The 18381-nt window shown below is 40.2% G+C and overlaps 1 protein-coding gene across 1 annotated transcript; it reads right to left on the minus strand.

Annotated features, from left to right (window-relative positions):
• Positions 1-5088: 5088 nt before the first annotated feature.
• On the minus strand, positions 5089-11465 carry LOC138365063 (uncharacterized). Its single transcript, XM_069325169.1, has 2 exons — positions 10979-11465; positions 5089-6754 (listed from the first exon to the last, which is right to left on the minus strand). The coding sequence occupies exons 1-2, from the start codon at positions 11453-11455 to the stop codon at positions 5534-5536; spliced, it is 1698 nt and encodes a 565-aa protein (XP_069181270.1). The 5' UTR covers positions 11456-11465; the 3' UTR covers positions 5089-5533.
• Positions 11466-18381: the final 6916 nt, after the last annotated feature.

Raw genomic sequence — 18381 nt, forward strand, 5'->3', positions numbered from 1 at the left:
TATCACTTCCTTATGTCCGGTCGTGATGGTCAAGCGGATTAAGGCGTCCCTGTACATACCAGTTGCGTTGCTCCTGGCAGTATGGGTTCGAGTCACTTCTGGGGTGTGAGTTTTCGGTTGTATATAGTCCTGGGGACCATTCAGGCTTGTTTGCATATATATACATACATATATATATATATATATATATATATATATATATATATATATATATATATATATATATATATATATACATATATATATATATATATATATATATATATATATATACATAGGGGTACCACCACTGGTTTATTTAAAGGGACCCACATCCTCGAAGAAAATAAATAGTGTTCAGAGAAGACCTTGTGGATTCTCACTGAATACTTTAATCTTTTCCTCTCCTACCACCCCTATTATTTTTTTTGTTATTTGATTTTATTGCAATGTTACAGTTTACAGAAAACACACACTTATATAACAATATACCAATCAGTGTTCGAAGACCTCGTCCAGTTCCTCGGGGGTCGGGTGCGTACCCAAGATACAACACGCATTTCCCCTCTGAACAGCGACACTGAGGTGCTGGAACATAAAACTGGCCGCTCTTGGATCTCTAGTCTTCCCAATGAGTTCCTCGCCCAGCTCCTTCAGGAACTTAAGTGCACATTTACCCCAGGCGCCCAGAGTCTCAGAGCCTATTGGCACGAACCTGTAACAACGTTCTAGGTCCCTGTACTTGTTAGTTTTCTGGGTCTCCCTGAAGGTGGCCGCCCCGCCTCCCTCAGCGGCGCTGTAAAGTAGATAGGTATCAGCCAATGTGGATGCACACGTGTAGTCCCACACGACCTGTTTACCTTCCCTCCACGGCTGCAGGGTGACTCCATCTGGGCGTTTTTGGTTGTTGTCAGGCCTGCACAACTGAGGTTCCCTTTGTGCTGGGTACCCAGCTGAAGCCAAACTTCTCTTGATGATGTCATTGACTGCTTCATGTCTGGCAATCTTTCCCTGTGTCTTACGACAGATGAGACCATGGCTGCCGTATTGGTATGCCCGTGCATGGCCGCAAATACACCGGTGCTCGGTGGAGATAGGGGCGGCAAGGCGCAGAGCAACACCAATACTTAGGGTCCGATGGTCCAGGCGGGTGCCCAAGGCGGAATTAGGGACTGCCAACAGGAAGTCCCCAGCATAGGGAGCTTGCACAGCTAGAAGACGCGCTTTGTCCTTCCTGGAAGCTGCCTCCAGCAATAATGTGGCGATGTTCTCCACTATGGGGCTATCCCATTTGGACTGTTTGCAGTCATTTGGAAAAGTCAGTCGAGGATGAGAGTTGACAAGAGTGTCCCACTGACCGGCTCCTTCCGCGAATTTGGGATCATGAATCCCAATGATTCTCTTAGGTGTTCCGGTAGTATTTCTTTAACTAATTCACCTGTTGCACTGGTCGAGGATAAGAATGCCGGCAATGCTAACTGTGTCGCCTTGCGAATACCTATCCCCCCGAGTCTAACTGGGAGCGTTGCTTGGTCCCATTGGTCATCTTGCAGGGAGAGGTTTAACACTTTCACGGTTATTGACCTTAGGAGTGTGTCATATTCTGTTAATTTTGGGCTGTCGAAGGAGGGAGCACACCATAGGAAATAGGTATATATATATATATAGGTATATATATATATATATATATATATATATACCTATATATATATATATATACCTATAAGGGTATATATATATATATATAGGTATATATATATATATATACATATATATATATATATATATACATATATTTATATATATACATATATATTAGTATATTTTGGTAGCAGTCTTTCCTGTAGACATATATTATTAAATATGACCGAAAAAGTAAGATTAATAATTCTAACACGAATTTTCTCAATCTTTCGTACATTTCTTTTCACTGTTGGAGGTAATTCAAAAATCAATTCTCCAAAATTCATTTTTATTTCTAGTCTGACGCGACACTTGAGCGTGTTTCGTAAAACTTATTACATTTTCAAAGACTTTACACATACACAACTGAATAGAACTTACATATCACCGATTTGTTTATATCTACATTTGAGTGAGGTGGATGGGGTGAGGTGGTATTTAATAAGATATTAATTTCATCAACACAAGACAGAACACGAAACAATGGGTATTGAAATGGAAGTGATTGTAGAAAGCCTATTGGTCCATATTTCTTGATGCTTCTATATTGGAGCGGAGTCTTGAGGTGGGTAGAATATAGTTGTGCATTAATTGGCTGTTGATTGCTGGTGTTGACTTCTTAATGTGCAGTGCCTCGCAAACGTCAAGCCGTCTGCTATCGCTGTATCTATCGATGATTTCAGTGTTGTTCACTAGGATTTCTCTGGCGATGGTTTGGTTGTGGGAAGAGATTATATGTTCCTTAATGGAGCCCTGTTGCTTATGCATCGTTAAACGCCTAGAAAGAGATGTTGTTGTTTTGCCTATATACTGGGTTTTTTGGAGCTTACAGTCCCCAAGTGGGCATTTGAAGGCATAGACGACGTTGGTCTCTTTTAAAGCGTTCTGCTTTGTGTCTGGAGAGTTTCTCATGAGTAGGCTGGCCGTTTTTCTGGTTTTATAGTAAATCGTCAGTTGTATCCTCTGATTTTTGTCTGTAGGGATAACTTTCTATTAACAATATCTTTCAGGACCCTTTCCTCCGTTTTATGAGCTGTGGAAAAGAAGTTCCTGTAAAATAGTCTAATAGGGGGTATAGGCGAAGCGACTCAACAGCCTGCTGACTCCTTATGTTCCTTGCGCCTTCAGCCTGAAGTCTCCAAAGGAATTTGTTGACTTACTGCGGGGCACATGGGCCACAGGGATAAGAGCCTCGTTGGACGTAGAATCGCTGTTTACCAACGTACCTGTGGACGAGACAATCGGGATGATAGCCGACAGAGTGTATCGTGATCCAGCCTGTACTCCTCTTGACATACCAGAAAATATTCTGAGGAAACTACTCCAAGCTTGTACTAAAGAGGCACCCTTCTTGAGCCCGGATGGGCACATGTATAAGCAAGTAGATGGGGTCGCCATGGGTTCTCCCCTAGGTGTCCTGTTTGCAAACTTCTATATGGGTACCATCGAGCAAAAAGTCTTAGTCGACATGAACTAGAAACCGGCCATATACTGCAGGTATGTTGACGACATTTTTACACAGGTACCTGATGTCAGACATCTGCAGGAGCAGATGAGCATTTAAACTACCCAACATCAGAAAGAGGGTGAGCCAACATCAGAGAGGGGGGGGAGGTTATCATGAGAGAGAGGAGGGCCAACATGAGAAGAGAAGAAAAAAGAAAAGAAATAAATAAATAAAAAAAAGAAATAGAGAAAGAAAAAGAAAGATAGAGAGACATACAGAGACAGACAGACACATACACACAGAATAAGAAGAGGTGACAGAACAAAATTAACAAAACAAATTTCAACATGAGAAAAGGGAGGTCAACATTAGAGAGAGAATGAGGGTCAACATGAGTGTGGGGGTCAACATGAGATATATTTTAAATAATTACTTATTACCTTCATGAAGAAATACTGATGGCGTCAACGGTGTATTGTGAAGTGTAGTCTTCACTGGAGACGGCTTCTGTAGGACTGTTCTATTAGCTGAAAAGTAGTTATGTTTATTTCAAACACTTGTTAACCAAATAATATTTTTAAGACTTTAATATAGTTTGAACTAACATGAGAGAGGGGGGTCAACATGAGATACATATTTTAAAAATTAACTTAAGGTAAGGGACAAATTAACACGTAAGGTAAAGGTAAAGGTAAGATAAAGGACAAATTAACACGTAAGGGACAAACAAAAAGAAAGGTAATAACAAACCTGCTTGTTTCTAGTGACTAGATCAAAGGAAAACCAAAATTTCCCTGAACTATGACAAGTGAAAAGCACCTGCTAGACAAAGTGGGAAAAGTTCACTAGACCCCATATGCACATAAAAGAATAATATGCTTAATATTAAACAATTAGAAATAAACACATATTTCTATACAGAAATTCCAGATAAGCATAAAAATTACTCAAAGCTTCTAGTACTTCCAGAAGGAATAAAAAAAAAAAGCAAGAACTAAGTTTAGAGCAGTTTTTAGTTTTTTAAACCAAGAGCATAAATAACCAAACAAAGGAAGCATGGTTAAATATCAATTTAGAACTTTTAATATTATTTACTACTAATCCTTACATTCACTTAATATACCAGAATAATATGGTATTTGCGGAGGATTTATTTCTTTTGAAGGTGTATTCTCATATGAAGATGGCGAACACTTCTTCTTGGATTGAGACGAGTGATGATTGCCTGAAATTATTTAAATTGTTTAATGTATTGAATGGCATTTTTCAAGTTGCAAATTTTTTAAAATTACTGTAGTAGGTTATCAATGCTTACGTTTGTTATTCTCGGAATTCTCTTCTTCATATTTGAAGCATGGTTTCCTTTTTCGTTGTCGAGGATAGCCCATATCGTCTTCAGTTTCGACATTTGAAGTGTCTTCCGCAGCTAAGCATCTTCGTTTTGCAACGTCAAAATCATCTGTAATAATTGAATATAATTAGTAATATATCAGCGAGATATATATTTATCGTTACCTAGTAGAGTAGTGAACACAAAGAAATAACTTAAATCAGCTTCCTAAAGAGATGTTTAATAATACGACGTACATGATTTGGAACTTATAACTGGGGCACACAAGTCTTAAGTAGCTATGAGGAAACCCATCTTGTGATTAAAATATAATTATAATGCTGTTTTTATGTCTGCAGTGTTAAAGTTATGGTGAATGAATTAATAGGCGTCTTGTATCTTAAATCTTAATAATTATAAATTTAATACCTACCGGTTGTTGATAGGATTGTTGATACGACATGCACTCGCCAGTTTGTCTGGCTTTTCGGCACTAACTGTATGCCTGCTCCGTGGCCACCAGCACAATATGGTTTCCTCAAAAGTCAAAATAAACTGTTACATGCTAATTTTAGCACTAATTTGGAATATTTTTAAACCAACTCAATACATGCAATTTTTTTAGTTTCAAAGTAATGCTTACATCATCAGATTTTTCAATCCAGGTTGTGGACATGATACCCACACTATGATCATTGAAGCCTACCACTGCATACCGCTTTTCAAATGTCATCTACAAAATTGAAAAATCTTATTAAGGGTTGTTCTCCCCAAAAAAAGAAATTAGCATAAAGTTGGTAATAGATTTACTTGATTATGTCAATCATAGATTAGCCACATTTGTAAATGATTTTCGGTTGGTATAAACAGTAGCTGCCATGTATGGACTAAAAGGCTTAATAGTTTTATCTCTTAATGTGCTCTCAAAATATTAATAATTTTCATGAAATACAGGCTAATGGGATTTTTAAACAGGTAAATATTGGTCAAAAGATAATAGCTTTAATAAAAAACAAAATTGTGAATCTCATTAACTTACAATATTAGTTCAAACTATTATTAAAGAATTGATACAGTATTTAAATACGTACTTGTCATAAGTCATGTAGTATTGGCAGAAAAGTATTTGCGCTTTCTGTCTCGATCATCATACCTGTGCGGTTTAGTTTTCTTGCTGGAATCACCTTCATGGATGAATTCCTAGTAAGAACCTTAAATGATCCAATTAATTTGGAGTTACAAGGTTTCTCAAAGAGAGGTATACTTCTCGAATATACCCTGCAAAGGAACATGCTGTCTCCATTTTCATCGGTGTCACTGACAGTGTCCAAAACTTGGCAGCAAGTTTCATTATTCAGCAAATAGGCATTGTTTGGTGCCTTGGTATATATTTTATGTTCTGTATTTGGTGTATAAATCCTTTGAGAATGCTGCATCTCTTTCAGCCTCTTTGCAATTTGAACAAGAGGATTTTTACTTGATCGAACAATATTCTTAACCTGCTGCAGGTAATTTTCAAATGGAAATGCTGAACATCTGTCCAAACTACCAAACTCTTTGGCATCAGAGGATGTGTGTGTTAGGCAGTGTACATTGTACACTAAAAAATCCTTACCATACAGCTCACGAGCCTTTAACACAAAGTACAGCAAAAGATCATGTGCATATTGGCTGTAATTTAACTGAATCAATTTAGGTGATACAAGAATAGAAATGGCTACACTCAGAGTCAGGAAATGGTCATACAATTCTTTGGGTAAGATCCCCTTCAGTACAATCTTACCGGTGTAGAGAAGGAGTTGCCTGTATTCAGTCGCTTTCCATCTATCAACCTCTGAAAGACTTCGAGGTTTACGTGCAAAGTGCATAGGCACAAATTTTGTTAGTTGAATTAGACGCTGACTAATTTCATCAACTTGGCGAGCACATAATTTTACGTTTTTATTTCGTATCCAGGCAAGAAGTAACCTTTTCATAACCCCAAGACATATCTGATGCATATAGTCTATGGGAAAAGTACTCACCATATTTATATTTAAGTCACAGAATGGTGATCTACCATGGTGATGTTGAGAATTAGATTGATTACGAAAATCTTCATCTGTTCTGAGTTGTAAATTTTTCACTTGTTGATAAGTCATTCTTCCATTCCAAACACCCTCTTGGGTACATCTATCACACCCAAAGTAGCCAGAGTGGAGTTTGATTGCCTTCATCATTGCTTTTGCTGGGGCATCACATATGACTCCTTTTAGTTTTACTGACAATGTTTTGTCATCATTTTTAAATCCATAGTGCATAATTTTGTTCAAATCCTGAATGAATTAATTTAAAAAATCTAAATCACTAGTGTCGGAAAATCCGACACCATTTAATAATCATACAGATAATAACTGTATTACCAACAAGTTACCCATAGAAAACGTAACTTGTAGTGGAATTACCGTCTAAAGAAAACGGGATATCATCACCACACACTATTATAATTCACCACCTATTATGGTGGGAATTATTCTTAAATACATTAGTCTTTGGACTTTACCATCATAAAAACATCTTATATAAATTAACTTAATTATCAATATTAAAGTAGAGTAAATGTGACCCTTCTATCACTTTCTGAAATCTGGACAAAGTAGGCCAGGCGTCAGGGAGGAAGGAGGCAGCCATTGTTGTGTCACCTCCGAGACGTGTGGAGCAAATTCGGCTCCTATCATTCTGGACAATGTCGGCCAGTAACGTCAATAGGATGGAGTGTTAAACAGCCATTGTTTATATTGAGACCAGAGGCTCACACGGGAGCAAATTCGGCTCCTGTTAATTTTACTTGGACGTAGTGTTATGGAAACCAAAGGTACCATCTCCAACACGATGTCTACAATTCAAGTTAAGTCTATCCGAAACCCGTTTATCATTCATTTATGGCCATTAATGTCAGGATATAGGGTGATCCGGTTAGATCACATGGAAGCCTCAAACTAAAGGTAATTAAGCCAGGTCTTCATGTTCCATGTACTGTTTTCTCTGATATACTTGTCATATATAGGTATCTGGCTTCACAGCTAGCGCACTTTTGACAGGTCAAGACGAGGATGCAAGATTTGTGCACCAGTTACTGGGTGATATGGAAGCTACCTCAAAGAGGATAATTTGGTGTCTACACCCTAGTTATACCTGGTGGACTAACCTGCTGTACTATAAGATAAGGAACCTCTTCAATGTATGTAGTTAATTCTGTAGTTTGATTGGCTGCATATATATTAAATATAAACCCCCCCTAATGTGTAGAGGATCGATTTGTGAGATTATGAGATTATTGCAGAAATACAGTCCACTTATCATTATACAAATTGCTATCGAAGTATATAAATTAACGTAAATATAAATTCATATAAATTAAATAAATATAAATCTCACAGGTCGGTTCCCACATTATTTGGTCCTTCGAAACCGAATTATTTGGACCTTCGGAACCGGAATATTCGGTCCTATGAACCCACATTTGGTCATCTTAGTACCGGATGAACCAGTTAACCAGTGGATTCATTAAATAAACTAGTGCAGTGTAATTTAAACAAAGCCAGTCAAGACAGCGGCGAAGCCTCGAGGGAGCTCAGGAGCCTCCCTCAGCCCAGTTCAGCTTCGTCAGCGGTTTCATGCACACCCACAGATATTTGGTGGCGTGTTATTTCGTGAAATGACAGCGCTAATATAGAATCCAGCCAAATTAGTGACTGTGTCTTCGCGAGATTGTTCACGGATTTCGTGGTGTTACATTTCGCGAGAGATTATCTACGAATTTTGTGGACTTTATTTCGCGAGGTCACTAATAATATTTAATACTTCTAGATAATATTAGAAGTTTCATAGAGGCTAATTAAGAGGCTATTATCAATAATTGTGTATATTATTTCTCCAAAATAGAGAATCATTTAATATATACTGCACTAGTGTTCACAGTATAATATTTACTAATTGCCATCCCACAACAGGGTAGGATATTAACACTGACTAGTTGAACTATTATTGTTCATCCTAGTCCCATTATTACCATAGTCAGTTGTACTATATTGAACAACCTAACACCATTAATGAATGGTCCAGACCCTATTTTGGGTGTAATTTTTATCAACTCGAGTTGAGTTGTATATATAATAAATTACTTATGATCATTACACCTTTGAGTGATTAATTAGTGTCTCTACCATCCTAGGGTGATATAGAAGAGCTAACCTAAAGGTACTTCCAGTGACACTGGTTTATCACTCAAATCATTAGTGTGGATGATTGTATATATATATAATGTGTATTAATTTTAAGTGCTAACCTCTAGTAGAGGTAGGATTATTGCCTAGTGACTTCAGAATTTACCCTAGGCTACCATTAGTGTTTGTTCAGTATTATGAGCAGCCCAAGTACAAGTCCCACAAGGCTTCACCAACTAGCCAGGATGGATAATGCAGGGAGAATGAAAAGAACCCTTGCAGGTCTTAAAGGCCACTTAACAAGACAGATCAAGAAATGTGAAGATTTGTCACAACAATCTCAAGTTGATTATGCTGACCTGGAAAGCTATTATCAAGCAGCTGCAGGTAAATTTGAGCAAATCAAATGCCAAATGGCTGTCCTTGTGGGGACAGACTACTACCATCAATTCATTGGTAGCCCTACTAAATATCAGGGTATAACCATGTTAAACTCTGCAGGAGGTAAATTACTCTCAGGCCCAGTATCAAGCCTGAGGAGACCTATGCCTGCAGAGAAACAATACCAGTAGAGATCTAAATTTGTCAGCTGATTATATTTCTCCAGTAGCATTATACTAAGGAGATTACAGCTGACTATAGTAACAGAGGTTGATGTTAGTATCATCATTTAAAGCTGGAGATGAGTTCATGAGGCCTCAGTGGCAAATCAGTGAACAGTAGCCTAAAACAGCTACAAGTCACTGCGACCAATGTCACTGAACCCACTGCAGTCTCAGAACCATACTTTACTTTAATGATGAGCTATTCAATCTTCTGAATCAATTAATTAAATTAAACCCCAATAAATCTGATGACTGATTTGATACATTTATTATTTAATCAAGATGTATTCCATGGGCCTCAGTGTTTATATATCAGTGACCAGTTACCTGAAGAAACTTCAAGTTATATCTAATGTCACTGATCTCACTGCAGTCCCTGAATCATACTTGACTGTAGTACTTGTTCACATCCAGTCTTCTGGGTTAAATAATATGTAATAAGGCTTGAATATTAGCCTTTCAAGAGTTGACAGGGAAATGAAATCGCATTAGACTTCTAACCCTTGCAACTCTAGTACGGGACATCCGTCCTGTACGAACAGACGCACAAATGTGTGCTTATTAACTACTAACATCAAATTAATGTAATAATTCGAAGGAGGAGTATCGGTGTTCGTCTGTTCTAAAGAGGACTTCGACCCGTGAGCAGCCCCCTGGGGAATTATGTCGGAAAATCCGACACCATTTAATAATCATACAGATAATAACTGTATTACCAACAAGTTACCCATAGAAAACGTAACTTGTAGTGGAATTACCGTCTAAAGAAAACGGGATATCATCACCACACACTATTATAATTCACCACCTATTATGGTGGGAATTATTCTTAAATACATTAGTCTTTGGACTTTACCATCATAAAAACATCTTATATAAATTAACTTAATTATCAATATTAAAGTAGAGTAAATGTGACCCTTCTATCACTTTCTGAAATCTGGACAAAGTAGGCCAGGCGTCAGGGAGGAAGGAGGCAGCCATTGTTGTGTCACCTCCGAGACGTGTGGAGCAAATTCGGCTCCTATCATTCTGGACAATGTCGGCCAGTAACGTCAATAGGATGGAGTGTTAAACAGCCATTGTTTATATTGAGACCAGAGGCTCACACGGGAGCAAATTCGGCTCCTGTTAATTTTACTTGGACGTAGTGTTATGGAAACCAAAGGTACCATCTCCAACACGATGTCTACAATTCAAGTTAAGTCTATCCGAAACCCGTTTATCATTCATTTATGGCCATTAATGTCAGGATATAGGGTGATCCGGTTAGATCACATGGAAGCCTCAAACTAAAGGTAATTAAGCCAGGTCTTCATGTTCCATGTACTGTTTTCTCTGATATACTTGTCATATATAGGTATCTGGCTTCACAGCTAGCGCACTTTTGACAGGTCAAGACGAGGATGCAAGATTTGTGCACCAGTTACTGGGTGATATGGAAGCTACCTCAAAGAGGATAATTTGGTGTCTACACCCTAGTTATACCTGGTGGACTAACCTGCTGTACTATAAGATAAGGAACCTCTTCAATGTATGTAGTTAATTCTGTAGTTTGATTGGCTGCATATATATTAAATATAAACCCCCCCTAATGTGTAGAGGATCGATTTGTGAGATTGAGATTATTGCAGAAATACAGTCCACTTATCATTATACAAATTGCTATCGAAGTATATAAATTAACGTAAATATAAATTCATATAAATTAAATAAATATAAATCTCACAGGTCGGTTCCCACAACTAGGTTTAGAGCTTCCGTATGTAAGGACTACTGGGAAAACTCTTATAGGTTTGACATTATTGATAGCACAAAGAACAGGCCATAAACTTTCATTTTTACTTCTATATATTGGCAAACCATCAATGTTGCAAATTAAAGATATTTCTGCCAAATCTCTTATTGTTGATTTAGGATACAGCCTTAAAGTTTTCAACATTTCCTCCTCTAACCCCAAGTAGATATACATCATGCCTGATTTAGTCTCAGTAGGTATATGTTTAACTGTATTCAGTAACGAACGAGCTGTTTTTGGCAAGTCAGCATGTCCCTGTTTTCTCAATTTTTTTAATAAATTATCAATGGCATTGTGTGTTATGCCATATTTATTGACCCATACTAACAATACATCTGATAATGATTTATCATCCTCATCACCACTGCTCTCTGACTCTGATGATATTGGGTCATGCTCATCAATCATGTCGCAAGTCCAATCTTTCTCTCTCTCTGACTTTCAAGAGATGATGCATCTTCATTGGCTCCACAACCAATATTAGGTTCTGAATTAGATGACAAAGCAGCATGGTCATCATCTATGCTGTTTGTTGTAACATTGGCCAAAGGATCCTGATTCAACAACTGAATCTCAACCTCATCACTATTTTCATTTTTGCCAAGCTGGGACGCCTGTTCTTTTAGGCGTCGTTTTTTGGCCCGTGACATACGCTGCCATCTTGTGTGGTATTCTCTTCTTCTTTCTATAATGTGTGCATACATTCTGAAGGAGAAAGGCCAAGTGCTACATTACCAATTACTATTACAAGATTATTAGTAAAGTACTGTACTGCAAAAAGCAAATAAAATGGGGTAAACTAAACTTTGAAAACAAATAATAATTAAAACAGGTAAATTAGTAAAATAACAAAGGCTTAAGCAGACATGACTCTGCTTAAGCCATGTAAAGTAGACAGATAAGATGGCAATATATAAGGGGGAAAAATTAAAAAGTTAGGATATAAAACTAATCGAGATCAAAAGCATAAATTACTAAAGTAGGGGAAAAATAACAAATGACTTCATAAAAAAATTATCCACTTTCCAACAGCAACTTGGTAGTACGAGTCTAAGTCTAAGAAACAAAAACAATTTAAATGCTGTTATCTGCAATGAAACAATACATATTATTGCACGTACCGAAACATTGATGAATGTAAAAAATAGAGAACTATTTGCTGAAAGTCCCATAAATGGATTTAAACTATTTCACACAAAGATATAATACACAAGGAGGGGGGAGAAGCCATGTATGTTAGGGAATATTTGACATGTAGTCTCGAAAAGTACACAACTGTGATAGGAAAATTAGGTCACATGGAGGAGTGGGTCTGTATACTATGGAAGACCTTGTATGCTCGGAGCTCCTTAACGTTACAAATGAGGTGATAGAGGTATTGGGATTAAAAATAGATAAAATAAATTTAGTGAATTCTAATATACAAACCGCCAGATACAACGGCCGAGGAATTCACAGAACAGATAAACAAAAAAGAGAATAGCCTTGATAATTTGGAGAACCCGATACCTGATATTATCTTCCTAGGTGACTTCAACTTGCCTAGTCAAAGATGGAGAATAGCAAACAATAATATTATACCAGGAAATTTATTGAGACCTAACCACTCAGCTTCCTGGCAATACGTTAGTAATGAATAAATATGATGTAGAGGTGACCCACGTGTTACAACAATAGTACAGTAATATTTCACCTGGAACTGTCGTCGTAGGGAGAGGTAGGGCTGGTAGGGCAGGTGGAGCAAGTCTAGGCTCCTCAGGAAGGGTAGGACAGAGGGAGTCAATGCCTCTTTAGGGGTCCTATGGGCACATATCCTAAGTGCCAGTGGTGCCGGGAGGGCGTCGTCCGTGCTGGGTCACATGCAGTTCAAATCTGGCCCACTCGGCCTGCGCGGGGCTGCTGCGCGGGTAGGCTGTGCGCCGTCGCCGTCCACCAATCAGGGCACAGCCTTGCCAATACTGTAAAATGTCTCCTTTGGCGGGCACTTTGAATGTGGTTCCCTCTACACTCCTCCCGTCCCTATAGAACAATGGGTATATTGGAGGGAAAATGTTACACTATATATAACATGTCTTTTTGTAAAAAGTCTGGTTTCATGAATGGGTCCTATTACAATTATTACCCGTATTATCTTTGCACTGTACACGAACATTAAAATTATTACCTTTATTATCTTTGCACTATACACGAACATTACAATTATTACCCGTATTATCTTTGCACTATACACGAACTGTTTCAACATTGCATACACTACACTATTCTCTTTCCTGTTTTCTTTTTTTTTCTTTTCAGCTTCACTCTTAGGAATTTACTGTCCTAACAATATTCCTCGCACCGAAGCGCTGCTCCTTGAATGTGAGTCCTTTGACAGAGCAACCCTCTTCCCACATCTCACCCCCAGGATCCCAAGGGAAAGCAATTGGATCTATGCCTTCCAAGAACTTACCAAATGCTAGTTCATTCTTTATTTTCTTCTGAGCCCTCCTTTCCACATTGTGTCTTAACGGGCCCCACTTCCTGTGAGAATTTTGCTTCGCTTCCTGATCCAGACCTGTCTGTTCAGTAGTGGCATGGTCCCGAATTGCCACTTTTGTCCTGCATTGGATTCCTGAAGGAGCCTCACTTGACGAGTTCTCACTTAGCATAACCAAACTCTGCTGGTTGTCCGTGTCTGATGTGCTAATGTCCATGTCCCCCCTGTCAGTGTGAGCCGAGATGTCTTCCACACCTCTAGACAATATCTGGTCAGCATCTTGCTCCGATGCCCCTCCTTGGCCTGTTATGCACTGGGTCGGATTTAGGCCGAATGAGCCGACCCGGCAGCGTTTAAAGACGAATTTTGGTCCTTAAATGAAACACGTGGCCTGTTGCCCGAGGTGTCCCCGTGCTGGCGGACTGCTTCCTCATCCCTTTCGGATTCCTCACAGTCCCGAGCAAAATGACCCTCTTTCCCACACCTGTAGCACTGAACAGGTCGCCTAGGGGATGGGCTACGGCAATGCTGTGGTGACATAAGAGCAACTGTAAGGTGCCTCAAACTCTCACACACCTGGTCCAATCTCCCGTTGGTCTCTGAGATACCTGCTACCAAGGTGTCCAACTTCGCCTCCACGCCCCTGGAAGATAAAGGATGCGAGCCCGCACTCGATGGTCGGCAAGTGTTAATTCCAAAACCTGAGGAGCTGGTAGCCGGTGACGTGCCTGGGGAGCTGGGAAGGGCGAGTGTCGAGCGCCGAGAAGCGTCATTACTCCTGGGTGGCCGCTCAAACTGGGAGTACCTTCCCACTGCTGGACCTTGGGGCACTCGGTGATGGGAGTCGTATCCTTTGGAACCTGAGGAACCGTGGATCGCTATGGCATTGTGCTGGAAGGTTTGGGCCCGATCAATAGCCTCCTCCATGGAGGAGTTCCTCGCATTGGAAATGTATCCTGCCAGACTCTTATCCTGTAATCCCTGGCCAAATCTCATTACTGCGATTTGTTCCACTTCCCATCGTGGCACATGTTTGTAGGCCCGATGAGCCAAGTGATGGGCCCTATCTACCCAATCGGTGATATCCTCTTCTGGTTCCTGCTGAGCCTGGTTAAACTTCATCATGGCTACATCCAGAACTTCCCTATCGCCAAATCGCTTGATCATCTTATGCATCATGCGATTATAATCGATCGACGGTTCTCTGTCCAGTAAATGATTGTAAAAATCACTTGCCTTACCCTTGAGGCACCACCCTAACTGTGTCAATAACGTAGGTCCGCTCCAGTCCTTTTCCGAGGCATAAGACGTGAAACGGCGATAGTAGGTGGCCTAATCTGACTTCCCGTCATAGTCCAACGCCCGAGGTGGTATGCGGAAGGTCTCTTTCTGTTGGCGATAACCTGTCCGCCTGCTGCGGGATCGAGAGGCATCCGAATCGGAAGTCCGAGAGCTGTGTGACGAGTGTCGAGCTGGCCGTCTCCTTGATCGAGCCGATCGATGATGGGAGGGGCTCCCCTGCAGAGTACCTTGCAGGCCACTAGCCCTGGAGTAAGCTGGTGACTGAGGTCGGCGTCCACGCTGTCTGCCGCTGGCGGCACCCCTAGAGGAACGGCGGGTGCCCGTTTCGCTGGACGAGGACGGTGAACGACTTCCTGCCCCCTGACCTGAGGGCCCGGGCCCTGTTGGGACGGGTCCACCTCAAACGATATAGCAGCCATCAACTCGGGTGTGGCCCGAAGGCGGTTGATATCATAAATGTTGTCCTCCGTGATCACGTGGCGATGCCGGAACTTGATAATGCGAGCGGCCAATGTATCTCAAATTTACCTCAGCTCAAAGTGTATCTCTCAGCTCAAAGTGACCTCCTTCAAAAGCTGGAAAAACAGATCAATCTCCTTCAGATTCACCAGGCGGCTTCCAAAGATGACCAAGAGCAACAACAACTTCATGACTCCCTGATAATTAGCTCTACTGATCTACCTGATGAACAACAAGGTGAGAATTGTTGTAACATAGCCCACACCCTAATTAATTCAAAGATCAGAGTCAGTGTTGAAATCAAATCAGCTATTAGGATAGATAAAAACAGTCCCCGTAACAGTAGGAGAATGCTCATCAAACTTGCAAATCCCTCTGCGAAGTTTGACCTCATACAATCAGCTGCTAAGCAAAAAACCAACCTCTATATAAATGAGTGTCTTACAAAGCAGCGTGGATCCCTCCTAGTGCTACACTAGGAGGCAGTGCTACACTAGGAATGGTACGATTTTTGTGAAGAAGGAAAGTACAGGAAAAAGATATGAAATAAAATGTGACCAACAACTACTGGCCTTCTTAAATGATTGTGGTATATCTGAAAACCTGAACCCGACCAATGCCAGTACTTAAAATAACTCTTTCAGTGCCTGAGCCTAACCTAACTTAATCTAACTTTGTCTAAGGTGCTGTCTCTGCCTTACCATTTACCTAATGTTCTCTCATTCATATAATTTCCTAAATAATCCATCAAGTCTCCATGCACTTATGCAAGCATCTACCTCAGTTTCATTGTAAAATTTTACTCTTAAATCTAATCTTACCCTATTCCATTTAAATTTTAAATTTAATTGTATTGATCTATGTCATTTATTGAAATCAATTATTGATCTCATTTTTGTTCTTTTAATTAAGTTCATACTAATTATAGGTTAAAACTAAGCTAAATAAAATTTATTATCTTTAAGATTATTTTACTTTACAATTATCATTGTCAAATTTTTTTTATATATTCATCTTGACAGTCTCTACTGATTTTTTGTTCTCTCCACCAAACTTGTGTATCCTCCATGGCTATCTAGTGACCTTAATTCTACCTCTAATTGTTTCAATTCTTTTGTTTACTTGCATTTATTGTTGTGTTTTGCCATAATTATTCTCTAATTTTAGCAGACTCAATATTTTGTAAGCTCTTATCGTATTGTTATATTATTATATTGCTGTGTTTTGCTATAATTACTTTCTATTTTACAGCAGATTTAGTTTTCATCTGTTCCTGTAATTGCTTATCTTATTGTATCGTGACATTCTTATCTATATGCTTACTGATATTGATCCTGATCGAAATCTTCTGTCCCATATCCACACTAATCAGCACATTGACCATCATTATTGCAAGTACTACACAGCAAATCTTGCAAAAAACAAACTCCTAAACAGCACCTGCTTATCAGTTTACAACCAAAATGTTAGGTCACTTGTTAAACATTTTGATGATATAAATGCACTACTTACAGCACTAGGTACTAAATTATATTTCATCATTTTAACAGAAACTTGGCTAAGTAATGACTATACCCAACTCTACAATTTAGCTGGTTATAAAGCCATTCATAACTGCAGGCCTAATAAAAAAGGTGGCGGTACAGCAATATATTTACAAAGATACCTTCATTTGCAATAGTGTCATTAGTGATAGAGACGACTATTGTGAATATACCTTTGCCAAGTTCTCCAGTAAATCCCTTAAATCCTCCTGATAATCGGTGCCATCTATAGATTTCCTAATACCAACATAGCTTTATTCTCTGACAATGTAAGGAATCTTATCATAAATAACAATCTCAACAAAAATCATATAATTCTGGGAGGTGATTTCAATATTGACCTGGGTCTACTTACAGCGGACAGCCCGAGTACAGTCCACATTCCACCAGGGAACGCACTTCCACATTCCCCAAGAGGATGGTCTTACCTACCGGGAAGGAGGAAGGAGAGGAGCCAGGTTTCCGCTTCTGACTCAAAGAGACAGGTTTCCCAGCAGCAATATACGGGGCAACAGACTCCAGCATCTCAAAAAGAGAAGAAGAGCGCAAGCGAACAAAATGACCACCAGGCGAGCGATGGACATCGGCCCGCACTGTCTGGTGTCGTGGTGAGCCAAGAGACGGAGAAGAATGATGGGAAGGAAGACCAGAAGGAGAGGAGAAGGAAGACACAGGAGACATGACAGACTGGGTAGAAAGAAGGGATACCCTAGACAGGGAACCAGAAGAGGGGACACTCTGGGAGAGAACGGAGGGAAACAGGGGAGGTGGTGGTGGGTGTGTTTGGGTCTAAGGCTTGGAAACAGTTGTGAGACTGAGTAGGTGGGAAGGACGAGGAGAGGAAGAGCACACCACGCGAGCATAGGATACGCCAGCGAAAGAGGGGAGACAATGAACTTAGCGCCGAACCTCAGGAAAAGGAAAATGGTCCCGGTGCTTCAAGTTGAGGACAGCCGCCTCAAGTTTGTAACGTATACACGTGCGGGAGAAGGTAGGGTTGGCCTCACTGCAATTGAGGCAGCGGACCTAGGAAGAAGTGCACTCCAGCTTAGAGTGACCCTCGCCTCCAAACCATGAGACAGAGAGAGACAGGACTAGAGCATTTGAGGGCACCATGCCTAAACCTCCAGCACTTATTGCAGAGCCGGGGAGATGGAATATACTCCTGAACAAAGCATCTGGCACCAGCAAGAATGACAGAGGGCGGAAGGGTCCTACCATCAAAGTTAATCTTCACAACCCGAAGGGGCAGACAGTGATAACCATGAGGGGGATGAATAAACGTATCCACCTGGAGGACAGAATGACCCTGGCCTTGAGGATATGCATGATATCCTCGTGGTCTTTTCAGTCTTTTAGATTCCTAACACCAGTCGCAACATGGTGTAGGAGGAGAACAGTGCCAACACTGGCATTTACCCGAGCGCTCTTTGAGACCTGAACAGGGTCTCGCCAAGGCAGGATAAGGCGGCCAAGCGGGTGGCTGCATTATGAGCAGCAGCAACGACACGGGTACCAAGATGGGTGGGGTTGAAGGTAACTGAGGCATCTAC

This window comes from Procambarus clarkii, chromosome 15 (assembly GCF_040958095.1).
Source record: "Procambarus clarkii isolate CNS0578487 chromosome 15, FALCON_Pclarkii_2.0, whole genome shotgun sequence".
NCBI lineage: Eukaryota > Metazoa > Arthropoda > Malacostraca > Decapoda > Cambaridae > Procambarus > Procambarus clarkii.